A 27,443-nucleotide genomic window follows, 5' to 3' on the forward strand; every position below is an offset into this window, starting at 1 on the left:
TCTTCTATGTAAACTCGACCTTTTGAGCAACTTTCACGAAGGAACTATTGCTCGACAATGACTTCTTTTGTGGGAATCGGAGTACCCATGACAATTATTTCTCGAACTTTCTTTTTTCTCTCTCCTTTTCTTTCATCTTTTTTTTATTCTTCACTAACTAGCTATTAACCAATTACAAGTACATGATTCAAGATATGAGATTGAAATGACAAAAATACCCTATTTCAAAGTATTTTTCTCTTTTGGAATGTTGTCTAAGACCTTCAATAAAATTCTAAAAGTTTGAACTTTTAAGCAAAAATAAAAAAATTAAACTTCTTAAAATGTTTGTTGGCAAGGACAAAGACATATAAGAGTTGAAACGAGAGGAAATTAGTTATCATGGGAGACTCATCATGTATTTTTTTAAACTTCTGGGTCATTCAAATTGTTATTACAAAATATTTTCTAGAAATATATGTGCTTGCGACATGCGTATTTTCATTCTTCTGCTTTAAAATGATATATTAGTATATCGTAACAAATTTCGATCATTCTAAAATTTTATCAAGTCGGTGGCGATAATTCTCGGATAAAAAAAAAACAAAAACAACCTAAAAAAAAAAACCTCTAAAGTTGGAACAACCAAACTCCAAAGGAAACGACTCAATTTGAAGACAATAAATAAGAGAAATTACGTGGAATGAGTTACTTTAAAATATAATTTTAAATTGATGAAGCTGACGTAGTTACACTGTTGTAAAAGCCCAACAACGTCGAGGCCCAACAAGCCAGTCGCCTGGGGAATCTGATGCCGTTCTACTGCTTTTGTCGTCATGTCAGGGCTTTTGTGAGACCATATTTTGGCGCACAGAAAATAAAGACCAACTGCTTGCTGCTGCTCGTGAGCGTTGAAGTAAGAGGCCGCAATCCCATCGTGGAGATGGCGGAGGAAGCAATTCTCCGTTACCTTGAGAAGAACGTCGAAATCTCCGATTCTGGACTGTTCGCCCACGAATTTGGACTCGATCACAACGAGGTCGTCAACATCATCAAGAGTCTCAACGGCTTCAGATACGTCGATGCTGAAGTACGCTTGCTTCTTTTCCTTTTATTCGTATATGCTTCTTTCTGCTACTATGAATTTCCAGTTTAGCAAGCTGATTACTAGTCCATGCTGTTTGTTTGAGTTTGGTTTGAGCTGGAAAGGACGGTTTTACTTGGATTTTTACTTGTCATTGCTTGCAGAGTAATCCGCATTTGCTTGGTTCTCATTCTTTATGCGTCAATTGACAATTGGCGCGTGGTAGACTAAGACAACATTTCTTTAATACTCGTGAATTGGTTTTGCTTGTATATGATTGTTGCTATAACGTTTGATTGGTCAACCGTTTGCAGACGGTTGTTAATGTTGATTTGGATAGTTGTTTCAAGTATTTCTCATGATTAATTTGTTGTCTTTGGTTATTTCATATTCTGATAGTTTGATATTTTCACGAATAATTGAACTGTGAATTCATTAATTGATCACATCTTCCTTTTTGAGAGATTTTCAGGACATTAAGAAGGAGAAATGGACTCTTACTGGTGAGGGCGAGAGTTATGCTGCTACGGGATCACCTGAGGTGCAGCTATTGCTGGCAATTCCACCCGAGGGAATTCCAAGAGAAGAACTACAGGTGATATTGCCATCATGATTGTTCATTTTGGTTTGGTGCGTTGAATAGTATGGGGATTATCCCAATGTAGTCTTTTCATCTGAGTTTGATGATGTGAGAGCTGTTTGGATGCAAAATTAGGCATTTTATCTTTTATTTTTTGCCTTCATTTTCATCTGTTTTGGATTTGAGTACATCTTAGTGCTGAAGTTGTTTGTTGCAAATGTCCAACTGGTCTGTTGTTGCAGAAAAAGTTGGGTCCATCTGTTTTCAAAATTGGATGTGCTCAGGCAGCAAAGAACAAATGGGTTGAAATGGGGAAGCAATTAATATCCAGAAAGGTTTGTCACTTACACTTTGTGGTGTTCAGTATCGAAATGTTGAAATGGGGAAGCAATTAATAACCATTACACTTTGTAACCAGGATATGTCACCGATTAGCTTCTAGCCATTATTACTTTCTAGCTTAAATATTATAATTAAAGCTCCTTTACATTCTTTTTGGTTATTCATAAGTGATTTTTCCTGTAGGTTCAACATGTTGATGATAAGGTGAAAAACTTGCTTCTGCAGATAAAAGATGGAAAGGTGATCATTGATTATAATTCATTGGTTTTGTATTACACAGATTCTTGGATGTTGAAGCTTCATTAATGAGTTTCATTCATTTCTTGTTTATGGTCATACTGTATCTCTAGAAAGGCAGTTCGAAAGTATTATTTGGAGTAATAGCTTGATATCATCAGTTCACTTGGGACTTCTTGGAAAGTGGTATCTGACTATTTAGATACTATTGCATAATGGGTGTTGTGATATAATGACTCACATGTTGGGAACTAGATTCACATTTCTCATTATTTTCAGGGCAAATAGTTCTTCATTTTTTGTTTTTCTTAAGGTTTTGGTCTAGCCTATTTACCTGCATGCATTTCAAACTTAGGAGGCTAAATTTGTAACTGACAATGTAATAGCTCCATATACATTCTAGAAAACTTTCTCTTGTTGCAGGAAATTTTTGAGAGCACCATCAAAGTGTTTCAAAATGTTACAGTTTGTGGAAATTTTTGTATTTACTCCATAATACAAGTAAATTAAAGAGAGAAAGAAACCTGGCGTCCAGTTTGGAGGTTGTTTCATCCTCCTATTTTGTAATACTGTTTTGAACTAATGCAACTATTTTTTTAGAAAAGAAAGGAAAATAAAAACAATTAAATTGAATGGACTGTATTACCATAGATGTTTGGATTGTGAATTGTGATAGCTTTTTACATAGATATTTGCTTTTGTTGAGTTAATGAAAAAAGAAGAAGGAAAAAAAAAAACTCTTTCAAATGGTTGGAGTTTTGGCTATCTACCTCATCTCATCATCACTGTTATCCATATTGATATATTTTTTCTTGAATAATTTGTCAAATATCTCGGTCTAGATCAGCTAAGAATTTTGGATTTTGACTCTAGGAAATCCATGATGATGACGTGAAGGCTCTCAAAGCAAGAAAGCTAATCGTATCCCAGTAATTATCATACTTCTCGTTTTCTTGATTTATTTATTCAGTAGATATTTAATTATATATTTTAAAAAATTTATGTTCCTCTTGTCTGATTGTTAGACACGTGGACCTCTATATTTGGTTTTCCATCGAGGATGCACTGACAGTTCCTTATTTGATTAATTATTCGTTAGATTGCTGAATATATCTTCTCTGTTACTTATATATATATATATATATATATATACATGTGTGTATTTATAAAATTGGTTTTGGAAATTTTCATACTGTTTTAGACTGGGCTTAGTTTCGATACTTTAAGAAGCTTTATTCTAGCACATGATACAGATTTCTATCTGTTTGTTATCTTAAAAATGTTTATTTTGACTTTTTCTAGAACGTGGAAAGGCTACTCAGTGAAGAAGGGTCCTAGTTACGCTCCAAGAAGGAAAAAGGCTGCTACAGATTTAACGCGGGAAAATCTTCAGAGGTCCTCTATTTTCCTAATGTTGTTTCATGCATGGATTTTATTTTATGGCAGTAAGCTTCAAAAACACATAATTTATTGGATGATTTACTCCATTCTGCTGTTAGAAATGGTTCTATTTCTTTTTTTTTTTTTTTTTTTTTTTTTTGGTGTGGTAATTTGTTTATTTATTATTCTCTTTGGTATATGCGTCCAATGCCAATTCTTGACACTTGTTTTTTTGTTTAACATTAAACTCTCATTTCCTACTTCGTCTTCAATCACTTTTACCTATTGTGAATTATTGTAGGCTTAAATATGTCTGCTCAATTTGTTGGACGAGTGAAATTGCCATTGAAACATCAATTATCATGTCCAGTTTACTCATTTCTTTCTAGTTCATGCATCTTGTATTGAAAAACTTGGAAACTGATAAATTAATACTTCGCATTATCTAGGGGAGACTGGAGAGAACTAGAGTTCAAAGAGTATAACTTCAATGCCAAAGGTCAGCCCCTTGAGTGTGGTCATTTTCATCCATTGCTCAAGGTAAGAATACTCCATTTCTTTTGAAAAAATGGAAATCCTTCTTTTAGAAGAAATTTATTGGTTAACATTAAATCCTTTAAAGGACGTACTTTGATTGCTGATGATTATGCCTGTATAGTTGATCAAGTTATCCAAAAAACCAAAAGTAACTATATTTGTAGAATGAGGTTGAATCCCTTAGAGGAACTTTAATCTAGGGAGTCTCTATGGCACATTCGATATTGTTATAGATACAGAAGGATTATCAAAACCAATCTTTCATTGGGCTTTAAACTTAGGTAGAGGCAGATTGATGGTTGACATGACCTCACTATATTCCGATCATACTTCATAGATTCCAATAATCCTCAAACTAATTAGCAAGGTTGTAAATATTCATGTCAACATGCATGATGCCTTATTCTTTGATGTTCCCCCTTTTGCCTATGCATACCTTCAGTATCTATTTGTGTACTGAAATTGAACGTCTGTTTCTCTTTATTACTTGGACATCTTTTCAACATTTAGGTTCGGCAGCAATTAAAAAATATTTTTCGTCAAATGGGGTGAGTAACTCTTATGTTTATGTTTTTTTAGTAGTTTTTATTATAAACAAAAAATTTACAGTTATAGGCCTATATTTCGGTTTATGATTTCAGGTTTGAAGAGATGCCTACCAATAACTTTGTCGAGAGCAGGTAGGAGTGCTCCCCGGCTCCCCTTCTAGAATGATAGGTTTTACATCCGTAGTTTCCTTGGAAATGACTGAATATATGTCAGTGCTACTACTAAAAAGAATTTTAATATATTCTTATTAGCTTTTCTTTCTCTTCTGTGCGCACAGCTTCTGGAACTTTGATGCATTATTCCAACCCCAACAACACCCTGCCCGTGATGCACATGATACTTTCTTCTTGCAAGGTCTCCTCCACTTCATTGCTGAATATCAAAAGTTTTTATGGTTGGTTTTTTTTTTCTTAATAGTTCTTTGGTGTTACATCTGTAGCTCCTTCCAGCACGAAGGAACTTCCTGAAGATTATGTGGAGAGGGTGAAGCAGGTCCATGAGAATGGTGGTTATGGATCTAAAGGGTGTGATATCTGTTCTTCAAGACGCCCCCTTTCTTTCTTTGCTTTGTATTTCAGAAACTTATTTTTTTTTAAAAAAATTGTTTATTCTTATTATTTTTCCTTATTTAGATATGGATATGATTGGAAAAGAGAGGAAGCAAATAAGAACCTACTACGAACTCATACAACTGCTGTGTCCTCCAGGATGTTATACTTGCTTGCACGGGTAAGTAGTCGGTTGATTTTTCATATTCTAAATAGCCTTTGATATATAATATAACCAGTGCCGTTTAGCTAGTATATTCATGATTAAATACAGAAACAATGGGAGAATTGTTATGCATTTGAACATTCGTACAACTGCAAGAAAATCCTTTCATTGATGAGGACATAGGTAGTTTGAGAGTCCTGTACCAAGAGCTTGCTACATCCCCTTTTTATCTAATATTTATCTTAGCCTTTAACCTACACTACGATCCCCACTCTGTACGACTACTCACTATTACAATTAACTGTCATAATGTCCAAGCATCAAAAAGTATCAAACTGCCTCTAGGTATGAACAGCCTACCTCCACCAGCTCTAGAGCGTTCCTTCCATGGTCTTTCTTCTGATATAAATAATGCGTGCCGTGGGTCTTATTATTCCAATCCAAATTCAGGTCGTGTCTTCAAGATCAAAAGAAAAAACTTGGCATCAAATAGTATCAAAATGCCTCCCCCACGTAGAATCAGTAGCCTGGCGCCTTTCTCCAGAACCTCTATGTAAACCACTACTTGGGTTGTGTTCTTTCTGGTGTTTGAGATTTAAAAATTTCCGGAAACTAGTGGAATAATAAGTATTCAGAAGGGGGGAGACTAACCATAGTGCAGTACGTTTTATCCAATGTGCATACTTCCTGTAACGCCCTTAATATTTCTTTAACCTTAATATTTCTTTAACCTTATTAGTGATGTTACTTGCATAGAAGTTCATATAATATAACTTTGAAAATAACGGCATGGTCTTACATAAGTAGTTCAAAACACGAAATTCAACTTAAAGGAAATCATTCAACAACTAAAACCGAGAAATTAAATGCAAAGTTTAATATTCAAAGATAAAACTCAAACAAAACATCTACTGTCCTATAAAGCCCCCATTCCAACTTCCATGGTCTTCACAACGTCCACCGCCAACCGTGCATAGGAGCCTTGCCTTTACTTGAAAAATAAGGTAGCACGTGGCTAGAGTATTTTATGAAATACTTAGTAAGTCACCCCACTGTCGGGTTAGACATACAATACACATACAAGACACATGCAAATCACATGCAAATCACATGCAAAACACATGCAAATCACATGCAAATCACATGCAAATCACATGCAAAACACATGCAAAACACATGCAAAACCCGAGTGGAACCTGTCTTCCATTCACTTTACATGGCCTTAGGCCCTTGCTTTATCCGGGTAGTGTGGATGTGTAGTAACAGGTGGGCTCGTGTACGAACCCCCTGGGCCTGACTTGGTTGGGAACAATGTATTACACGTCATCGGACATCACGAAAAGGAAAAGGTCTGCATAATATCATAGCGAGCATAACATCGAACTTATGCGTCCGTACCATCATAACATAACGGGAAAGTATCCTTATGCACATAGGACACACAAACATGCATTAGGTCCCATGACTTACCTTGCATAATATATATTACGTTTCATTTCCTTTTTGCGTTCCATGGCTCAGTTAAGCAATGTGTATGCATAGCAATGTTCTTCAGTCCATCACACTCATAGCATGTAAGATTTCCATAGCATATCAATTCATTTCATGGAAACAAAGTAATAGGTTGCATGTATGCGTAGTAAACAATTCATGACAATACAAGAACACAGGCATGACATAACATTGACATTTCACTACATATGGTGCATGCAAAGGCCACAGGGCATGCAACATCATACATACTAACTCCAACAGTAAAGTCACTTACCAATATGGCACATGCAAAGGCCACAGGGCATGCAACATCACACATACTAACTCCAACAGTAAAGTCACTTACCAATATGGCGCATGCAACATCATACATACTAACTTCAACAGTAAAGTCACTTACCTCGTTGGCCTTGGTTGAAGTTTACTCACGACAAGCTAACTTCAACACTTAACTACTCCCTATAAAAACCACATTATAGGTAACCTTTTCATAACTAACCCAGCTAAACCTTACCTTTAATTATAAGGTCCTAACGTAATCTGTTTTGGCAATTAAGAGTCATACTGACCTCAGATGGCTAAAACAAGGGGCAGGAATGACTTCATAAGGGCCAAAAACCTAGGAATCGGTATATTATATGTATATCAAGCTGCCTGCCGCGGGATTTGATGAAGCCAAACTGACAAAGCCGAAGGTACAACTGAAGGCGTGTGTCTTCTGGGCGCGGATTTTGTATCTGCTGGTCTTGGGCCGAACGTAAATGTGGCCCGTGGTCTTCGTCTGGAATGTGGGTTGGAACAGAGACCGAAACAGAGGGTTGTGGGGTTGGCTATACGTGTTCGCAGGTATACGAAGAAACCTGACCCGCAATTCGTCACCTCGTCTTCCTTAACCGAGAACCATGAAGAAACCCTAATCGCAAACTCCCTTTTCTGTTTACCTACGAGACCAACGTCACGAAGAAACCCTAATCGCAAACTCTCTTTTCTGTTTATCGACGAGACCGATGCCCTCACGTTCATTCTTGTTGCTGTTTGGTTTGTCCCTCCTTGTTATGCAACACCACAACGTTAGTTTGCTCTTACCCAAGAAAACTCACTGAAAACTCAAAGTCTCGCGACATTTTTCGATTTCTCACTTCAGACCTTTCTGTCTTTCTCTTGCGCAACAATGATAGATACCCTAGGGTTTAAGTGTGGGGAACTCAAGGAAAATAATACGTTTCTATTAACAAAAGAAAATGCCTCGCCGGAAATCACGTGATTTCTGATGACATTTCATGTGTCATCGAGTATTACCTTTTCTTTTTTGAAAACTTGTATCGTTACATTACCCCCAAGAAAAACTTTCATCCTCGAAAGTGTCTGTATCCAGAAACAGCTCTGGGTATTTTTCTATCATCTCATCCTCTCGTTCCCGTGTGGCCTCCTCTACTGGTTGGTTTCCCCACCACATCTTGACACATACAATGTCTCTCGTAAGCCATTAAGTTCTACTACTACAAGGATACTGAAAACCCTAATGCGGTAGTGACAGGCACACTATTTGTTCTTGGTCACCTTGCTTTGACATTGTTTGACTCGGGATCTACGCATTCTTTTATTTCTATTGTTTTTGTTATTGTTAGTCAAGCAAAAATTGTGTTAGAACCCTTGTTGCATGATTTCTTAGTAGACATCTCGGCAGGGTGGATATGGTTGTTGTTTATAGGATAAAAAATGGTCATGTAATAGTATCAGGGGTTAATTTAAACTAGATTTAATGGTAGTTGATATTTTCATATAATGATATAATTTTGGGATGGAGTGGTTGGCGAAAAATTATGCTAGCATAGACTCTTATAAGAAAGAAATCATCTTTACCGCCACCGTCCAAGACCAATTTCAAATTCAAGGGCACGAGTCTGTATTATGCCAAAGGTGATATCAATGATGAAAGCAAAGAAGCTAGTCTAGCATAGAGCGTGAGCAATACTAGCCACATTGTGAATACCAAGAAAGAAGAAGCTTTCCTAACCACATGATGAATGAATAACCAAATGTGTTTCCAGAGGACTTGTCAGGAATCCCTCCGTCACGAGATGTCGATTTTGCAATAGAGCATCTCCTCCCAGAGGCCACAATGTTTTCAAAAATTGACCTTCGATCAGGTTACCACCCGATCAAGATAAAAAATGAGGACATACCAAAATAGCTTTTAGAACAAGATATGGTCATTACGAGTTCATGGTAATGTCATTTGGACTCACTAATGCCTCTGCAGTATTCATGGATATGATGAATCAAGTGTTCAAGGAATATTTAGATACTTTTGTCATTGTATTCATAGATGATATCTTGGTATACTTAAAGATGGATCAAGAACACCAAATGCACTTGAGAAAGGCCTGGACAATTCTGAGAGAAAATAAACTGTATACCAAATTCTCAAAGTGTAAATTTTGGTTACGGGAAGTCTGTATACCAAATTCTCGAAATGAGACTTCGCGTAACTAAAAGTCCTTAGGGGGGAAGTCTCATTTTGGTTACGCAAAGTGTCATTTCGAGAACTTGACATACAAACTTCGCGTAACCAAAATTCACACTTCGAGAACTTGGCATAGTTCTCCCTGAGTTGTGGCCTCCCTAAACCAAAATTCTCTCATTTCGAGCTGTGGCCTCCTAAGCTGATCGAATAAGTCCTCAATGTGTGGGTGGAGATACTTGTTCTTCACCGATCTCTTATTCGACTCCCTATAATCAATGCACAAGTGCATTGAACCATCTTTTTTCTTGACAAATAGCACAGGTGCACCCGGAGAAGAAACGCTAGGTCTAATAAATCCTTTATCCAGTAGCTCTTGTAGTTGCGTCTTGAGTTCCTTCAGCTCAGTTGGTGCCATACGGTACAGGGCCTTAGATATAAGACTGGTACCTAGTTCCAGCTCTATTGCAAAATCGACATCTCATGACAGAGGGATTCTTGGCAAGTTCTCTAGGAACACATCTAGGAATTCATTCACCACAGGTAATGTGGTTAGGGAAGCTTCTTCATTCTTGATATCGACAGTGCTGGCTAGTACTGCCCATGTTTTATGCTAGATCAGCTTATTTGCTTTCATTATTGATATCATATTTGGCATAGTACCCAGACTCGTGCCCTTGAATATGAATCTGATCTTAGATGGTGGCGTAAAGATCACTTCTTTCTTGTAACAGTCTATGCTAGCATAATTTTTCGCTAACAAATCCATCCTCAAAATTATCATATACGGTCATATCAACTACCATTAAATCTACTTCTAAATTAACCCCTTATAATATTACATGACCATTTTTTACCTTATAAGTAGCAATCATATCCACCCATGCTGAATGCCTACTAAGAAATCATGCAACAAGGGTTTTAACACAATTTTTGCTTGACTAACAAAAACAGTAGAAATAAAAGAATGCGTGATCCCGAGTCAAACAATGTCAAAGCAAGGTGACCAAGAACAGATAGTGTACATGTCACTGCCGCATTAATGTTTTCAGTATCCTTGAGGGTAGAGGCATAATCTAGTAGTAGAACTTAGTGGCTTACTAGATACATTGCATTTGTCAAGGTGTGGTAGGGAAACCAACCAGTAAAGGAGGCCACATGGGAACGAGAGGATGAGAGGAGAGAAAAGTACCCAGAGCTATTTTTGGATACAAACACTTTTGAGGACGAATGCTCTTCTTAGGGGTAATGTAACGGTACGAGTTTCCAAAAAAAAAAGTAATACTCGATGATGCATGAAATCTCGCAGGAAATCGCATAATTTTCGGTGAGGCATTTTCTTTTGTTAATAGAAATGTAGTATTTTCCTCAGTTTCACACACTTAAACCTTAGGGTATCTAAATAGTCGCTTTTTTCCTTTGATTGTCGTTGTTGCGCCTGTGAGAGAAAGACAGAAGGGTTTGAAGAAGAAATCGAAAAACGTCGCGAGGCTTCGAGTTTTCAGTGAGTTTTCTCGGGTAAGAGCGAACCAACTCTGAGGTGTTGAATAACAAGGAGGGACAAACCAAACGGCAACAAGAAAACATGAGGGCTTCGGTCTCGTCAATAAACGGAAAAGGGAGTTTGCGATTAGGGTTTCTTCGTGGTTCTCGGGTAAGGAAGACAAAGTGACGGATTGCGGGTTAGGTTTCTCCGTATACCCGCGAACACGCACAGCCAACCCCACAGCTCTCTGTTCCAGCCCACATTCTAGACGAAGACCACGGGTCGCGTTTACATTCGGCCCATGACCAGTGGATACAAAATCCGCGCCCATAAGACGCGCGCCTTCAGCTGTACCTTTGGCTTGTCAGCTCGGTGCCCTCGGCTCCGTCAATTCCCGCTGCTCGGCTTGGCAGCTCAGTATACGTATAATATACTGATTCCTAGGTTTTCAGCCCTTCTGAAGCCATTATGGCCCTTGTTTTAGCCATTTGAGGTCGGTATAGCTCTTAATTGCCAAAATAGATTACGTTACCTTGATAATTAAATATAAGGTTTAGCTGGGTTACGTTATGAAAAGGCTCTAAGCATATAATGTGGTTTTTATAGGAAGTAGTTAGGTTACGTTATGAAAAGGCTCTAAGCATATAATGTGGTTTTTATAGGAAGTAGTTAGGTGTTGTTGTTAGCTTATCGTGAGTAAACTTCGGCCAAGGCCAACGAGGTAAGTGACTTTACTGTTGAAGTTAGCTTACTGTATATATGATAGTGCATGCCCTGTGGCCTTTGCATGCATCATATTTGTTGTGAAATGTCGATGTCATGTCATGCCTATGTGTTTTTGTATTGTCATAAATTGTTTACCATGTATGCATGCAACCTATTACACTGTTTCCATGAAATAAATTGATATGCTATGGAAGTCTTACATGCTATGGAAGTCTTACATGCTATGGAAGTCTTACATTCGATATTATGTTCGCTATGATATCATGCAGACCTTTTCTTTTTCGTGGTGTCCAGTGACATGTAATACGTTGATACGGCAACCCTAATCCTCAGCCCAATGATCCAAGCTTTTGTTGAAGCAAGAACCCTTGAATCAAAGTAATTAACACCTCCTTATACAAAATTTGGATCAACCAAGAGATAAGACTAGAATTAGATTACCTCTTATGATCGAAGATCTAGAAGCAAGATTTGGAAACCTTGTTCTAAATTGAGTCACTCCACAATCTAACTCGATCAAGACTTAATTGAATGGCTCGGGTGCAATTCTACCACAAAAATTGCTTGAAACTTAGAAATGGCAAATATGATGCTCGGATTTCTAAGGGAAACGTCTCAATTTAAAATCTGAATTACATTCATCCACAAATCTGATTTTTACATAACATATTGTGGGTATCTATAGTCTCCCGACAAAAGACGTTTGTGGTCGGGATTCAATCCCGATCCCCATTAATCTCTACAAATGACGAAGTCAATTTTGACCAATTGACCATTGCAAAATGAAAACAAAAAAACAATAAAATCTTTCAACAAATGTTGATATGTTTGAGTGGCTAAAGAAATAAATTTGAAATCTATTAGGCTTCACTCGTGTAGGTTCAAACCCTGTTGTTGACATTTCCAACTTCAACTGTGCAAATATTCAATTGTCCTTCGTCAATCATATCAGCTTCTAATTCTACAAATGATGGTTGAACCGAGCCGATCCAATTTTGTAGATGAAGAATGAATGTTTTGTGGGGTGACTTACTGAGTATTTCATAAAATACTTTTCAGTCACGTGCTACCCTATTTTTCAGGTAAATGCAAGGCTCCCATTTACGGTTGATGGTAGACGTTGTGAAGATTATGAAAGTTGGAATGAGGGCTTTATAGGACAGATGTTTTGTTTGAGTTTTGTCTTGAATAATAAACGTTTGCATTTAATTTCTCTAGTTTTAATTGTTGAATGATTTCCTTTAGGTTGAATTTCATGTTTTGAACTACTTAGGTAAGACCATGCCGTTATCAGAACCAGACACTGGGCGATATGCCAGTGAGGAGGCTGTTCCCAAAGGGGGATAGACACGAGGCGATGTGCTAGTAAGGATGCTGGGCCCCGAAGGGGGGTGGATTTGGTGGGAGTCCCACGTCGATTGGAGAAAGGAACGAGTGCCAGCGAAGACGCTGGGTCCTGAAAGGGGGTGGATTGTGATATCTCACATCGGTTGGGGAGGAGAACGAAACACCCTTTGTAAGGGTGTGGAAACCTATCCCTAGCAGACGCGTTTTAAAAACCTTGAGGGTAAGCCCGAAAGAAAAAACTCAAAGAGGACAATATCGGCTAACGGTGGGCTTGAACGGTTACACTTCCTATCTGAGTTAGAATCCCCATGGATGTCATGTCCAAAAATTGAGGGACTTCTCTTGAAGTGGCGATATTAATCACTTACTTGTCTGATCAATTTTAAATAAATAAATAAAAAATCAGAGAGATTCATATGGTCTATTTCGTAAGCCATTAAGTTCTACTTCTAGCTTAGTGTGATTCTGATTTACCAGCTCTTCGGTCCTTATCAGTTTCCAATTTCATCTCCTACTTTTGCTTTTCATTGTTTTTTCCACCAAATTATCTGGTCAATCTGTTTTGAAATTTCTCTTTGTTCTCAATATTTGTTCACAGAAACCGTTTGCTCCCAAAAAGTACTTCTCGATAGACCGTGTTTTCAGAAATGAAGCAGTAGATAGAACCCATCTTGCTGAGTTTCACCAGATAGAAGGTATTTATGAATTAGCAAATATGTTTTTGGGTTATGATATAATCCATCTCAACTTTGGCAATTCTAATTTCATAAATCTATCTGTAATGTATTATATAATTTGGGGCTGTGTAGAGATTATCTTTCTTTGTCACATTTAATCTATCTATAATGTATTAAAATGATACGAAAGCGATACATTTAATGTTTTTTATTTGATCATTCTCTTATTTGTTACATTTTTCCTCTTATTTCTCCAAGAACAGAAGATCGTCTTTTTTTTTTAAGATTTAAAAATAGTGTGTAAATGTATATAATTATATAATTCAAAGTTACAATATTTTCTCAATCAAATCAAATCAGACTTAACTTTTATATGTATATCTAAATACAGCTTTATGGTATAGTATGTAAATACTTGCATCTGGTTCTTAGGGTTGATATGTGATCGAGGACTTACTCTTGGAGACTTGATTGGAGTATTGTATGACTTCTTCTCTCGTCTAGGTAACAAACTAGTAGCAGAATGTTGGTTAATTAATGTGTGGCCAGTGATATTTGAAAGGAAACAATTGGATTCACTTGATGCTCTATTTTATTTCAGGCATGTCCAAGCTCCGCTTCAAGCCCGCTTATAATCCATATACTGAACCCAGCATGGAGATTTTCAGGTGACAAACAATTGAATGTCTTCGAAATTACTGTTGGTTATTATACAATACGCCTCCAAATTTTTTATGCATTATATTTGTCAGTTATCATGAAGGCTTTAAGAAATGGGTAGAAGTTGGAAATTCAGGAATGTTTAGACCCGAGATGCTACGTCCTATGGGGCTTCCGGAGGATGTCCGTGTTATTGCATGGGGTCTTTCGCTCGAGAGGTAAGGTTCTTGTGTCCTATTATGTGCCAAAGACCTTTCTTTTTTAACTTAAGTCTCAGAAGTGTGGCCGCCTGCATGTTTTTACTGTTATAAGGATTACTTTAGGAGTTTCAAAAGTTGAAGGAGCAGAATTGCAAATGAATAGAATATTTAGAATCAAATTACTTTTTAGATGAACGATAAATGATCATTATTTTCTGTTGCATCTTGTCCTGGAACCAGACCAACCATGATCTTGTATGGTGTCGATAACATTCGGGATCTGTTTGGCCACAAGGTACCTCTTCTTATACTCTGTCTTAAACACAACTATGGAAAATCCATTATAACATATCTGAATGAAGATCTGCCTTGCCCCCCTGCCCCTTGGCCCTTGTGTTTCACCAGGTGGATCTTGGTCTTATGAAGAAAAATCCAATATGCCGCCTTGGAATCGATGCCTGTTGAGCTAACCAAAACTCAGTAAGCAAATACAAGTGTCCCAATACCTGTTTGTTCTGTCGTTTAGGTTGTTTGTAACCAGCGAATGGCCAACTATTCGCCCATGTCGCTTTACATGGTAAGTGCTCACTCAATTACTTCTCAGGTAGACGAAGAACTATTGCATGACAGCTCTGTAACACTAACATTTTTAGGAATTTGATTGTGAAAGACAAGTAGCGTAGCCTTGATTTCTTTGTTTATACGACTGAGGTGCCATATTCTTTTTATATTTATGTTTTGGAAGGAAATTGATTATTTGCTGCAGCTTGATCTCACCCTTTCTCGCGATTGTTAAAAATGTAAGTGGGCTGACACGAAAAACAAGAACAATTTATCAGAACTTTTTTGTGTGTATCAAGAAATGAAAAAAGATGAAACAGATTCTGAACGCTGATAGCTAACATGTTTCGATCCCTTATATAGTTTGAAATTACTTTCAAGATGTTAATAGAATACTATGGTTTGCAGATTTTGCAAATAAAATAAAATAATTCCTCTTTCATTCTCATTTCTAAAATCTCCTTACTCATCTCCTTGCTCATTTCCCTACGGCAGGGTTGGTCTTCAAAATGTCGGACTAAAGCTCATTATTTCTTAAATTCATGGATCCAATTCAATTCTTAGCATCTTTCGAAGGTGGGTGGCCCGATCTGCCTATTATAGTCATCTTCGACTGATCCCCATTTTCTGAGAAGGAGTCGAGCTGTATTTTCGCAACAATCAATCAGTGATTGTTGAACACAACTTTTTGTGAGAAACACTTTGCACTCTTTATTAACATCGATTGAAAAGATATTACAAAACAATATGTAGAAACTAATTTCTTGGGGTAAAAGCCTGGATAAGGTGGAAGGGTATCTATATAAAAAAACTAACGATCTATTCCTAAAATTCGGTATCTTTTAAGACATCTTTATTCTTAAAAATACTTAAATCATTTTTCTAAAATGTCCGATTATTGTTATTCCTAAAATATCTAAATCATTTTTCTAACGCTCATACAATTATTGGGCTAATGATGATATCTTAATCTCCCTCTCAGTACTAGTTTTCATTTGTTGCATCATGCTGAGCTATGATATTTTAACGCTCCCTCTCAGTACTAGTTCTCATATGTTGCATCATGCTAAGCTAACAGAGAAGCCTCTACATGCTTTGTTCTAGCACAAAATCTCAATTTTTTTGCTAGGCACACTACAGATTTGTTGTCGCAATAAAGTGGCATTGGATAGTCAATTTTCTGGTGTAAACCTCCGTTAAGAGTTTCAGTCATGTACTTTCTTGAGCTGCTCCAACCGCTGCTTTGTACTCCGCTTCTGTAGTTGACAATGGTACTGTTAGTTGTCCTTTGTTATGCCAGGAAATTGTTCTTGAACACATATCTAGTGATTGATCTTATGGTATCGTAGTCTCCTGCATAGTCGGCATCACAGTATTCAGCTAGCTTGTAGTCTTCGCTTCTTTTGTACAAAAGATCATAACTGATTGTACCTTTCTCATATCTCAAAATTTGTTGAGCCGCATCCAAATGAGGTTTCTTTAGACTTTGCATGTCCTGACTACTAACTCCAACTTCATTTTTAAATCCATTTGGTTGGTTCAGGTAGATGTCCCAATTCAACTCTCCATGCAAGAAAGCATTATTCATATCCATCTGCTTATTCATATCCATCTGCTATAATTTTCAATCTTTACTTACAGCAAGTGCTGGAGGAACCTGTACGATAGTGATCTTCACCACTGGACTAAACATTTAATCATAGTCTAGTCCATATTGTTGAGATAACTCTGTAGCTACAGTGCGAGCCTTGTATCTCTCGATTGATCCATCTAAGAGACACATTATTTTGTAAACTCACTTGTAAGAGATAGGTTTGATATCTTTTGGTCTTGACAATAGTTTCCAAGTTTGATTTTGCTCTAAGGTTATAAATTCTTCCTTCATTGCCTACTGTCAAGCCGTATTTTGTGATACTTCTTTATACGTCTCTAGTTCTTTAACTTCGTCTTCTATAATAGTTGCGTTGGCATACTTTGGATTTGGATTTTGGATTTTTTCTGACCATCTAAATTGTTGAGGTGTCATTTTCTTTTCACTAGGTTCGCTTGGTTGAGTCACTTCTTGCTCACCAACATTAGTGTCACTTGGATCTTCAGGCACATCAACACTTAAGCAAATATGTACAGTTTGTTCCCCCATCTTTTGTGGAAGAATTTCTTCAATTTTATCCAAGTCTGAAAATACTTCCTTCTCGGAGGGCCATCCTGCTTCCATTGTGTTACTCTAATTGTCAGTCATGTGGTTTGAACATCATAAATTAATGATTCAGTCATTCTCGTAATCGATATGCTCTCTTATCATTGTCGTGAGCGCTAGCTTGTCTTCTTCTATGACACATATTGTCTTTGCATCTGATGGTGTTAATATAACACATGCGGAAGCAATTTGGATCTTAGGCACTCTTAAAACATCAATTATAATAAATAACTAGCATGGTCATAAGTATTAAAACTCAAGGTGTTTGAGTAATAACCTTTTGTACTTCAAATTCATTTTTCCTCACGAACCGGTTTCGAACCACCACTTGTGTCTTCTCCACTATTCTCCGGCCTTAGAACAGGATTGTAGAATTCGGTGAGTGACTAAACTTAGGAGGGATTTAGTATATATGAAGAGAGAGTTTGTGATATCAAATTTCCATATACCTTGATTACTCTATTTAAGTCATATTTGTAGGTTTATGCAAATTTGATATCACCAAATTTTGACACTCAAAATTCCACTCAAAAGTTTGGGATTATGTGGCAAGCATACAAGTTTGAGTTAACCAAATTTTGATTTTATTTCGCAAACATGCTTTGCTTAAACCAAATTTTGACACCTCAAAATTCCACTACCTCAAACATGAATTTTTCCATGAAGTGAAGTCAACATTTTGACTTTTTTCATTTTAATTCAACAATTAATTTGAATAATTAATTTCAAATTAAAGTAATATTAAATGATTAACTAAACTATTTAATTAATATTTAATATTAATTCAATTGTCAATCTCAATCAATTCCGACATATATTTTATTAAAATATTTAAATCTTATTTAAATATCTTCGATTCTCTCTTTTTGTTTAATTCGTAAATAAAATAAAAATGCGGTTAAATATATCGTATATATGTAGTGCATATTCCCTAATTTGAATTCGAACACTTCGAACTCACTCGTCACACTGTTCTATGGTTTAGTCCGATATGAGCTAGTAGAGGGACCTAATGGACCTATAGATCATGGGCTCCAACAATCCAAGATTAACCGGTTAAACTCATTAACCTTGTTAACCAACATTCATTAACTACTAGGACACTCCACTATAGACTAGTAGTTGCGCTCCCCTCACTATAGGTATATTTCCGTCCATTTGATATAACCATGATTAGTAAGTCGATCCTTCACAGGTTGTTCGTAACTAAAGTCGGGTCAATTTACCGTTTTACTCCTAAAGTTACTTCTTGTTCCTTAAGTCCCACTGATCCTCTAATGAACAATTGATTTGTGGTCCAACCACCAAACCGAATCCCTCTCGGGCCAATGAGAGGGTGGGGCCCCTTGTTCAAGACTGGAGTCAGTACTTAAGGGAACAACCTCTCTACTATCCCTAAAAGCGGGTAGAAGTGAATTCTATTTTGCACCCTATGTCCCCAGCTATTCACCTAGTCTTACCCTTGAAATGGGAGGCTTATTGAGTCGGCGAACTCGGGCCACTCTCACCCATGCAAATCTAAGGATAATTCTGAATAAACATGAGTTCATAGTTAGCTTAGAATTAAGGTCGAGTTACCTAGGTCATCGAGTGAAAAAAATCAGTCTCAACAATAAACGACATTATAAAGTGAGAGTGATGTTCTTCATGGTCCGATCTTATGCAATACTCATTGCATAGGACGCCCCCACTCACATGTCTTCACATGTACAATTTAGTGATCACATTGTTTATATCATATACAAAAGTGGACCGCATCCATAGTGTCCCTAGGATAAGGTACTCAACCTTATCCCTCTACTATAGATCATTTTGACTATATACTTGAACTTGATTTACTCTTATGTCTCTGCATATAGTTCAAGTAATTATATTATAGCCAGAGTATTCTTAGTTTATTGGATTTAGATTAATCATCGTAAAATTCACTTTATTCAATAACAATCTTTACTGAATAAACATCAATAATAATTTTATTGAAAATAGAATATGTTTTTATTTACAAACTATCAGTTATAGGACATAAAACCCAACAGCATCCCATTCCTCCTTCGTCTCCAAGTTGGAGGATGTCACATTGACTTTTTCTTGGACCAACAATCTCTGGACATGTAGCCCGCAATTGTAGCAAATACTTTCAATTATCTTCCCTTGGGAGTTATTGTTGTCGTTCTTGTGAGCTCTCCTTGGTTGTGCAATTCCTTGATGGCTTTTTCCTTTGTCACCATATTTATATCCACGTTTGGTAGACGACTTATTGTTGCTCCGACTTTCACTTGTGTAGAGTGATTCTTCTTCACTCTGTAACGTGATGTCTCCCATTTGTTTAGTCATGGCTTCTTGGTTGGCTAACAAATTTTCAAACTCTACAAGTGATGGTTGAGGGGGGCTATCCTTGTACAGCAATAACGAAGCTTCTATATTCTGGTTGCAATTCATGGATAATGACCATCTTCATTCGAGCTTCTCCAATGGCACACTTTAGGTCTAGTTCAGTAATCTTCGGACATATTGACTTGACTTTGTGAAAGTACTGAGCAATCGTCATATCACGTTGTGAAATTGATAACAGCTTGTTTAACAGAAGTTGTAGCCTCGTATCGTTCTTCTTTGAGAACAACATCACGAACGTGTCTCATGCTTCATTTGGTGTCTTGTCATCCTAAATATGCTCTAACATCTCTTCTCCGAGTGTGATCTTCAAGGCAAACATTGCTTTTTCTGCTTTGATCCTTCATTTGCGCAAGGAACCATTAGAAATTCTCCTCTGACGATGTAGTTTCACTCCCACTAACGACCTCCCAAAGGTCGTGCCCTTGTAAATAGGACGTCATGCATGTTGCTCATGTGTTGTAGTTGTTGTTGTTGAGTTTCCTGATTCCTCCAACTATTTGGAAATCACCCATCCTGTTGGCTATACCTCAGTAATACAAAACAAGCTCTTTCGGCACAAAACTTGCAGAGTCACTGACTACTCACGATACAAAGAAACTCACTCACTAATAATATTAACAAATCATTTCTAATGTAGAAGATCAAATAGAGCTGCAACCCACAAAGCATACTAAGAATTCCAAGAGATTAGACAACATACACGAACCTCGCTTTGATACCAGATTGTTGAACACAACTCTTTGTGAGAAACATTCACTCTTTATTAACACCAATCGAAAAGATATTACAATATCAACACCAATCGAAATGATATTACAAGACAATCCGTAGAAACTACTTCACTCTGTACTTTAGATTTTTTGGGATGAAAACCTAGGCAGGCCAGATGAGTATTTACACCAGAGGTCAGACAATCTATTTCTAAAATATTTAAATCTTTTTACATATCTTTATTCTTATAAAAAAAAAATACGTAAATCATTTTTCTAAAATAAATATACACACGTGTTCATACAAGTATACTTGGGCTTCACCCTATTGAACTAGTGATATTTTGACCGAAAACAAACTTGACAATTAGGCAAAGAATTTATTATTGTATAAATAAAAATATAATAAATAGAAATTAAAGTAATATAAAAAGTTTTGAGAGTAAAGACAATAGCTGAGTTTGGTCTTATAAAAAATCTCAAGGAGCATCTACATTTTTAACCTTCCATCCAACAATTATTGAAGAACTACGTCGTACCAACTTCAATCAAAACGATACTAATTTTTTCAAAACACTCTCTTCAATAGGACAAACAGACATCTACGCCCCACCCTATAGAAAAAATTTGTTACCCTTTAAAGTTAGAGGATAAATAATTTTTATTTTCTAAGTACGAAAAAGAAATCATCCATGAATTATACCCACTTTTGCGGTCGAGACCAATAATTTAATGCATATAAAAACCATATATTTGAATTTAGAGTGCATTGGAATATTTGTTTTAAAAGATAAAGTATTACCAATTTGAAATGAAAGCAATGGGCACAATAAAAGGATAAGAGTCAAATGAAGAATAAAAACACAATTTTTTTTAGACCAAAGTGTTTGACAAAACTCCAAACCTCACATTTGAAAATCATTGAAGCTTTTAAAATTGCAATAATTCTTTTTAGATAGTGATCTTTGTGGGTCTTCAAAAAAAAAAGTAATTTTAGGGGAAATATCATTTCATTCCTACCCATTTTTAAATTTTTTATTTTAATTTGGATAATTCCGTTTCAATCAAATTTTACGTATCTTAAAATTTGACGTATCTTGTCTTTTTATTTTTCGTCGTATATGTAATTTTTTTTTTCTTTTTTGTCGTAGATTCATATATTTTTCATGAATATGTACGTCATTAATAGTTTGTAAGGTACGTCATAATCAATTTTCACGCCTTCAAAATAAGTATTTTTTTTTTTTTCATGTGGGTGTGTTTTTAAAAATTGGTAAGCAAATTAATGAGTTTGTAATAAATTTAAAATGTAATTTTTACTTATATTACATATTAATAATAAATATAAACAATATTTTAAAAATAATTTACATGAATAAATAACCAATAAAATATTAATAAGATTAATTGATGAAGAGGGCTTAAATAATTTAGGTGGATGAATTAAATTTAAAAGAGAAAAAAAAGATGATATCCTTTTCTTTATTATTTATATTATTTGAAAATGTTGGGGTTTGGTGACATGATGTGTTAGAGATACGTAGTCTAATCAAATTTGAATTCTCCTCTCTAACCTCCCTTCACTGTTTCATTAATGTATTTTCATCAACACTCCACATTAATTAAACACCACGAGAGGTTTATGGAAATTATTTGGATTTATTAGTCACACTTTTTATAAAATAAAATCTAGACGTGAGATTATCTTTCCGATAAAAATCAGTGTTTTATAAGTTTTAATAGACTTAATATACGATCTGAAACCAAGAAGATTCAACGAATGTTTATTCTTTATTTACGATATCGTTCGTTAATATTTACAAGGTTGAAATGAAACATGAAGTTGTTGTCACATGATTGATGATTTCTTTGAAAACGTTATTTATTGTTTTGAGTTTGTAACTTCTTATGGTGGCTAATTGAAGAGCGTTCGAGAGTTACCAAACTTGTTGGTAATAACTTCTTTTAGTACGCATTTGAAAGACAGTGGGAAGAACTTGTCAAAATAACGGCCTGACTTCTTTTTGTGGCCATTTGAAGGGTTGGAGATTTGTTTTGTGGGGAGACTATAAATATCCACTAAATGATGCATAAAAAGGAGATTGAATGAAATTTCTCCGTTTCAATTACTCTTAGGCTTCATGCTTTCTTTATATTCTTGTGTTTAGAATGTATATGTAATGTCTCATAGCCTAGATCCGGTTCAGCATTTGGAATCCGAATTCAGCACCTAATGACTCTGACATTCTGTAACGCTCCTAATTTTTTTACCCTAATTAATGATATCACCACATGCATGCTTCAAATCACATACACGAAAAATTTATAATACGTACCCTTAAAATAAAGTCATGAACTTACATTTTCAATTCAAAATAAGAAAATATATATGACATAGTTTTTGAACCTTAAATAAAAGGCAATAAAACACCTTTCAACTACTAATGAAATTGAATGTGATCTAGTGTCCTATCATCTATCCCGACTTATGTGGCCTTTCCAATATTCACTATCATTCGTGCATGGGAGCTCTACCTTTACTTGAAAATATGAGAGTAACACGTGGCTTGAAAATTTTAAGCAATACTCAGTAAGTCACCCACTATTTGAGTTAACAATGCAATCACACACATAACATGACTAAGATATGACATGGCATACATATCATTCCATTTCATTCATAACACATCATCACGGATATCACATGCATATGTCATATAACATCATATGTCAATGTAAAAGCACATAAGCATAACACAACAATATGGTACATGCAGAAGCCATAGGGCATACACCATCATACATCGATCATCTAACTCTATCAGTAAGTTCACGTATTTGGTTGAACTTATGTAACGACTCGAAATTTTCTACTTAATTTAAGGTCGCTACTGTATACGTACCATAAAAATTGAATGCGGAAAATCTCATTTAAATTCCATAAAACATAACCTTTATCTTAAAACACAGTCATGAACTTACGTGTTTCGAAAACATCTTTAAAACGACACAACAAAAGACTAAATAAAATAAATAAGCATTTAAGTTAAAAACATCCTATTCTAGCCTAAGTCTAAGAAAATAAATACAATTATCCTATGCATGTGTCATGGTCTTGAGTTGCGATGTTATCGTCAGCCGTACAAGAATGTCTTGCCTTTATCTGAAAAATATAGTAGCACGAGACTTGAGTATTTCTATAATACTCAGTAAGTGACCCCCTATCGGGGTTATGCAACAATCACAAGCAAATGAGATGATGGGACCTATCTTTCAATCTATCTTCCTACGGTGCTGTCCTAACGGGAAATTTGGACGTGTACCATATACTCTACACATAGCCCATACGTGCGAGTATGGGCTCACCAGTCAGTTCGCATACTAATGGGCCACTTTCCTTGTCGGGCGAGCATACTCTGGAAGCTCCTTAGGCCGGACACCCGTTAGAACTAGTAACCGTCACGGCAGCGCTATGCAAAACATAACGATCGTTGTCCTGCCATTGGATGTACACGTCCGTACTCTCGTGATGGAATAGGGATATCCCTCAAGGCATGAGCACACATAATGCATGAGGTCCCCAATATTTCTACTTTTATCATTAATGAATATAACCCCACTATCATCTTTCATGTTAACATGTCACTTCTCATTTTTCAGTCTACGTATCATACATAATCCTAACAGGGTTATATTTCATGCAATTTATCGTGATTTTATGTCATACATTACATGCTGTTTACATTCAGAATTATAGTACCATTCACGCCAGACTTATCTAGACACATCATAAACGTCATAAACATAGCACATCATATCACACTAAACAGCATACATTCGCATTTGACAAGGGTACTTAATCGAGTATAACAGACTAGCATACAATTTAATGACACGTGCGAAGCTACGGGTACGTACCAACATACAACATACAACGCGTAACCTACGACGAGTGAGCTACTTACCTGATTAGCTTAGGCTGATGTCCCGACGTTATCCTTAAATGAAAGTCCATTGAAATCTAAGTCAACCTTATTAATCACATCTATCTTCACTTAAATCTTCTTCAGGTGAAGGTGAATCTCAACTGGTAAAGGTCATTCTCTTTTTTTTTTTTCTCCAAATAAATCTGACAATTGTTTCTTTTCTGTTTCCTTTTACAAATTGTGATTTTCTAGCGTGTGGGTTGAGGAGAGATGAAAGGTTAGTAGAAAGGAGTGGATAAGAGTTTTTCTTTTTTATGTATTTATTTATTTATTATTACTCTTATTAACATAATTTTTTTTAATTATTTTTATTCGTTTATTTCTTTGTTTATTTATCTATTTATGATTTTTTTTTTTTTTTTTGAGCTATTACAACTTAACCGAAATTACTAATTACTATGTAGCTGCTTTCGAAATCTATATTCTACTTAATTTCACCTATATTAAATCATATTACATACTTTAGGGCATATACATCTCGTAACTTTCAAATAAATTATTTAAATTAATTATGCACATTATCTTTCAAAAATTAATACGAATTATGATAAATTATTAATAAAATAACCAAATATACATATATAACATGTATAGAAAAAAAAAACTATATATATGAGAAATGAGAAATGAATATTTAATATTTAAATTCACGCCCTAGTGGTGAAATAATAATAATAATTGGAAGAAGAAGAAAAAAAAAGTCACAAAAAGCACGTGAGTATCACGTGAGAGTAAAGCTCCATTTCCATGCTTTTTGTCCATATATCTTAACCTCACCCATGACGTGACGCATCCTTCCGCTCCAATTACTTTTCTGTCTTATTTTCTTTCATCATTAAATTTCCTCTCCCAATTTTTTTTTTATTCTTAAAAATTAAATTTTTTTTTTAATATCTACAATTTTATTTTCATTTTCATTTTCAAATTTTAAAATTAGATTATTTAAAGAAATTCCTCTGGCAAAAATGGAGTTGTTTGGGTAAGCGGAAACAAGTTCTAAATCATAAGACACGAAGTGACTCAACTGAACAAATGTTTGATCCACTCTACCAATTAAAATTAAGATCTTGCAAAAACAACTACGTGATGTCCAGATTGATTGCTTTGAGTTCAGCTCTCAATGTGTATGCTTAAGTACGAGTTGTTATTCGGTTGTAGTTCGGGTTTTGGATTCTTCCCTCGAACTTTCTAAGCAGTATTTTCGTAGTGTAAAGCTAGTCTATGGTTGATTTAGAATTAGGGCGGACGGTGAATAGCGAATTTGATAATCCTCTACTTGTAGGGATTCAAGGCACTGTCCCGAAACGTCATAGATAAACCTAATCGTCCCACAATTTTAACTTTTCAAAATAATTTAATCTCTTTTAAAACCTTCTTAAAATATATTATAACATATGTTTTTTAAATGTAAATTATTTTATTGTTATTGAGCTAAATAAAAGAATCTAACTGAACCATGGTTGACACAATGATCTAATTAAAACAAAAATTGAAGAAGGGACCAAACTAAAAATTTTATTATACTATAGATATTTTTTAAAAGTTGATATAAATTTAAAAGTTAATTTGACTTATTTTGGAGCACGATAAACAGTTTGACGCATGAATAACATGTATTCTATGACCATATTTTCCTTATTCTAATATCTGAATGATTAATGTGGTGCATATAATTTCTTTTATATTTGATTATGGCAATGTTGATATTGATCATATTCATATCTTGTGAGGCATTATGATGTATCATGTATGATAAACATGCATGAAATATCATGAATACGTCTCTATGTTTTGTAAGAAATTTATGTGACGATAAGTATGAAAACATTATTTGTATTATCCTATTGAACCATGACCTCATGTATGGTGTATGTCATATGATTAGTGATGTCCATGGAGCGGGCACGGGGACAGAGAAATCTTCTTCATCCCCACCTTGCCCCTTTTTTTTTTTTATTTCTCATCCCATGAAATTTCTCGTTTATCTTTGTAGGAATCAGGAAATCCCACAAAAAAATGTGTGGGGATCGCCCCATTTTCTATTTTCTTATGTTTTATATCTTTTAAAAAATTGTTCTTCCCAAGAAAATTTCTAACTCATAATTTTTATTTTACCATTTTTTTTTTATCAAAACAAGGTAAGAAACAAAAATATAATATAATGTTCTACCGACTTAATTTCTATAAAAAAAAATTAAAATTTGATATTATAATATAATCTTCTAAAAAACAAATATTATAATCATAGTCTCTAAATATGAGGTAATATCACTGCACTTCATCATTTTGACCCCAATTTCACAAACTTTAGGTTTATTAGTCAATATATAATATAATCGTCTGAAGATCCATTTTATTATAATTTGTAATAAAAATAAAAATAATAATGATGATCACATAAACCGTTCGAGAGATTGTATTCCATGTTCCTACAATTATATATTTATAAGATGCACTAAACTTCATATAATCTCTCGGACCGTTTATGTGATGGAGAGAAATCTCTCTTCACTTCCTCTCTCATTTTATGTTTAATAAAGATTCCTTACACCATTTGGGGTGAGTCTTCACGCCCCCGACCCCATGGGGGTAAATGGACATTCTACATGTGATCATGGATTGCTTCATGAACGTGATATGCACGGGCGCATACACCACAATATTATTTGTGCTAATTTTTCTTTTGTTAGTTTTTAGAAGCATGAGCGGGCACTAGCCCGTAAATAGGCCTAGAATCTACAAGACCATCTAGTGGGTTTATATATGCATGCGTGAATCGTGTGTACAAAAAATACTTTGCATATCACTAGAAAAAGAAAGTAAAACCTAACGAACAATCATGAAAATTATGTTCCACCAATTATGAACGTCTTTTTTTTCATATTTACGATATATGTGAATGTTTAAATTTATGGCAAATTTCTCAAATTAAATATTTGTTATTATCCGTACAAAATCGTCATCTAGAATTAGATAATTTAATTTTTTTTCAGTAAATAATTTATTTATCAATCCATAATTTAAATTAATATTATACATTTTATATATTATAAGTCAAAATAAATTGATTTTTTTTTTAATTTCCTTTAAGATGGGTACACTGTGGTAGTTGCCCCATATTAACAGTGCAGGTGTATCA

At 35.2% G+C, this 27,443-nt stretch overlaps 1 protein-coding gene across 2 annotated transcripts; it reads left to right on the plus strand.

The window, feature by feature from the left end:
• Positions 1-806: 806 nt before the first annotated feature.
• On the plus strand, positions 807-15,221 carry LOC111452362 (phenylalanine--tRNA ligase alpha subunit, cytoplasmic-like). Of its 2 annotated transcripts, XM_023093047.1 has the most exons (19): positions 807-1,069; positions 1,536-1,658; positions 1,886-1,978; positions 2,169-2,225; positions 3,096-3,151; positions 3,525-3,617; positions 4,052-4,142; positions 4,650-4,687; positions 4,781-4,819; positions 4,966-5,042; positions 5,128-5,212; positions 5,321-5,417; positions 13,518-13,614; positions 14,029-14,100; positions 14,198-14,264; positions 14,349-14,474; positions 14,697-14,751; positions 14,862-14,936; positions 15,061-15,221. In XM_023093047.1, exons 1-18 carry the CDS (start codon positions 923-925, stop codon positions 14,919-14,921), a joined length of 1,473 nt encoding a protein of 490 aa, XP_022948815.1. In that variant the 5' UTR covers positions 807-922; the 3' UTR covers positions 14,922-14,936; positions 15,061-15,221. The 2 variants fall into 2 exon arrangements, with proteins under 2 accessions (XP_022948815.1, XP_022948806.1); XM_023093038.1 differs by having other exon boundaries at positions 808-1,069; positions 14,862-15,221.
• Positions 15,222-27,443: the final 12,222 nt, after the last annotated feature.

This window comes from Cucurbita moschata, unplaced genomic scaffold (assembly GCF_002738365.1).
Source record: "Cucurbita moschata cultivar Rifu unplaced genomic scaffold, Cmos_1.0 Cmo_Scf00001, whole genome shotgun sequence".
Taxonomy (NCBI): domain Eukaryota; kingdom Viridiplantae; phylum Streptophyta; class Magnoliopsida; order Cucurbitales; family Cucurbitaceae; genus Cucurbita; species Cucurbita moschata.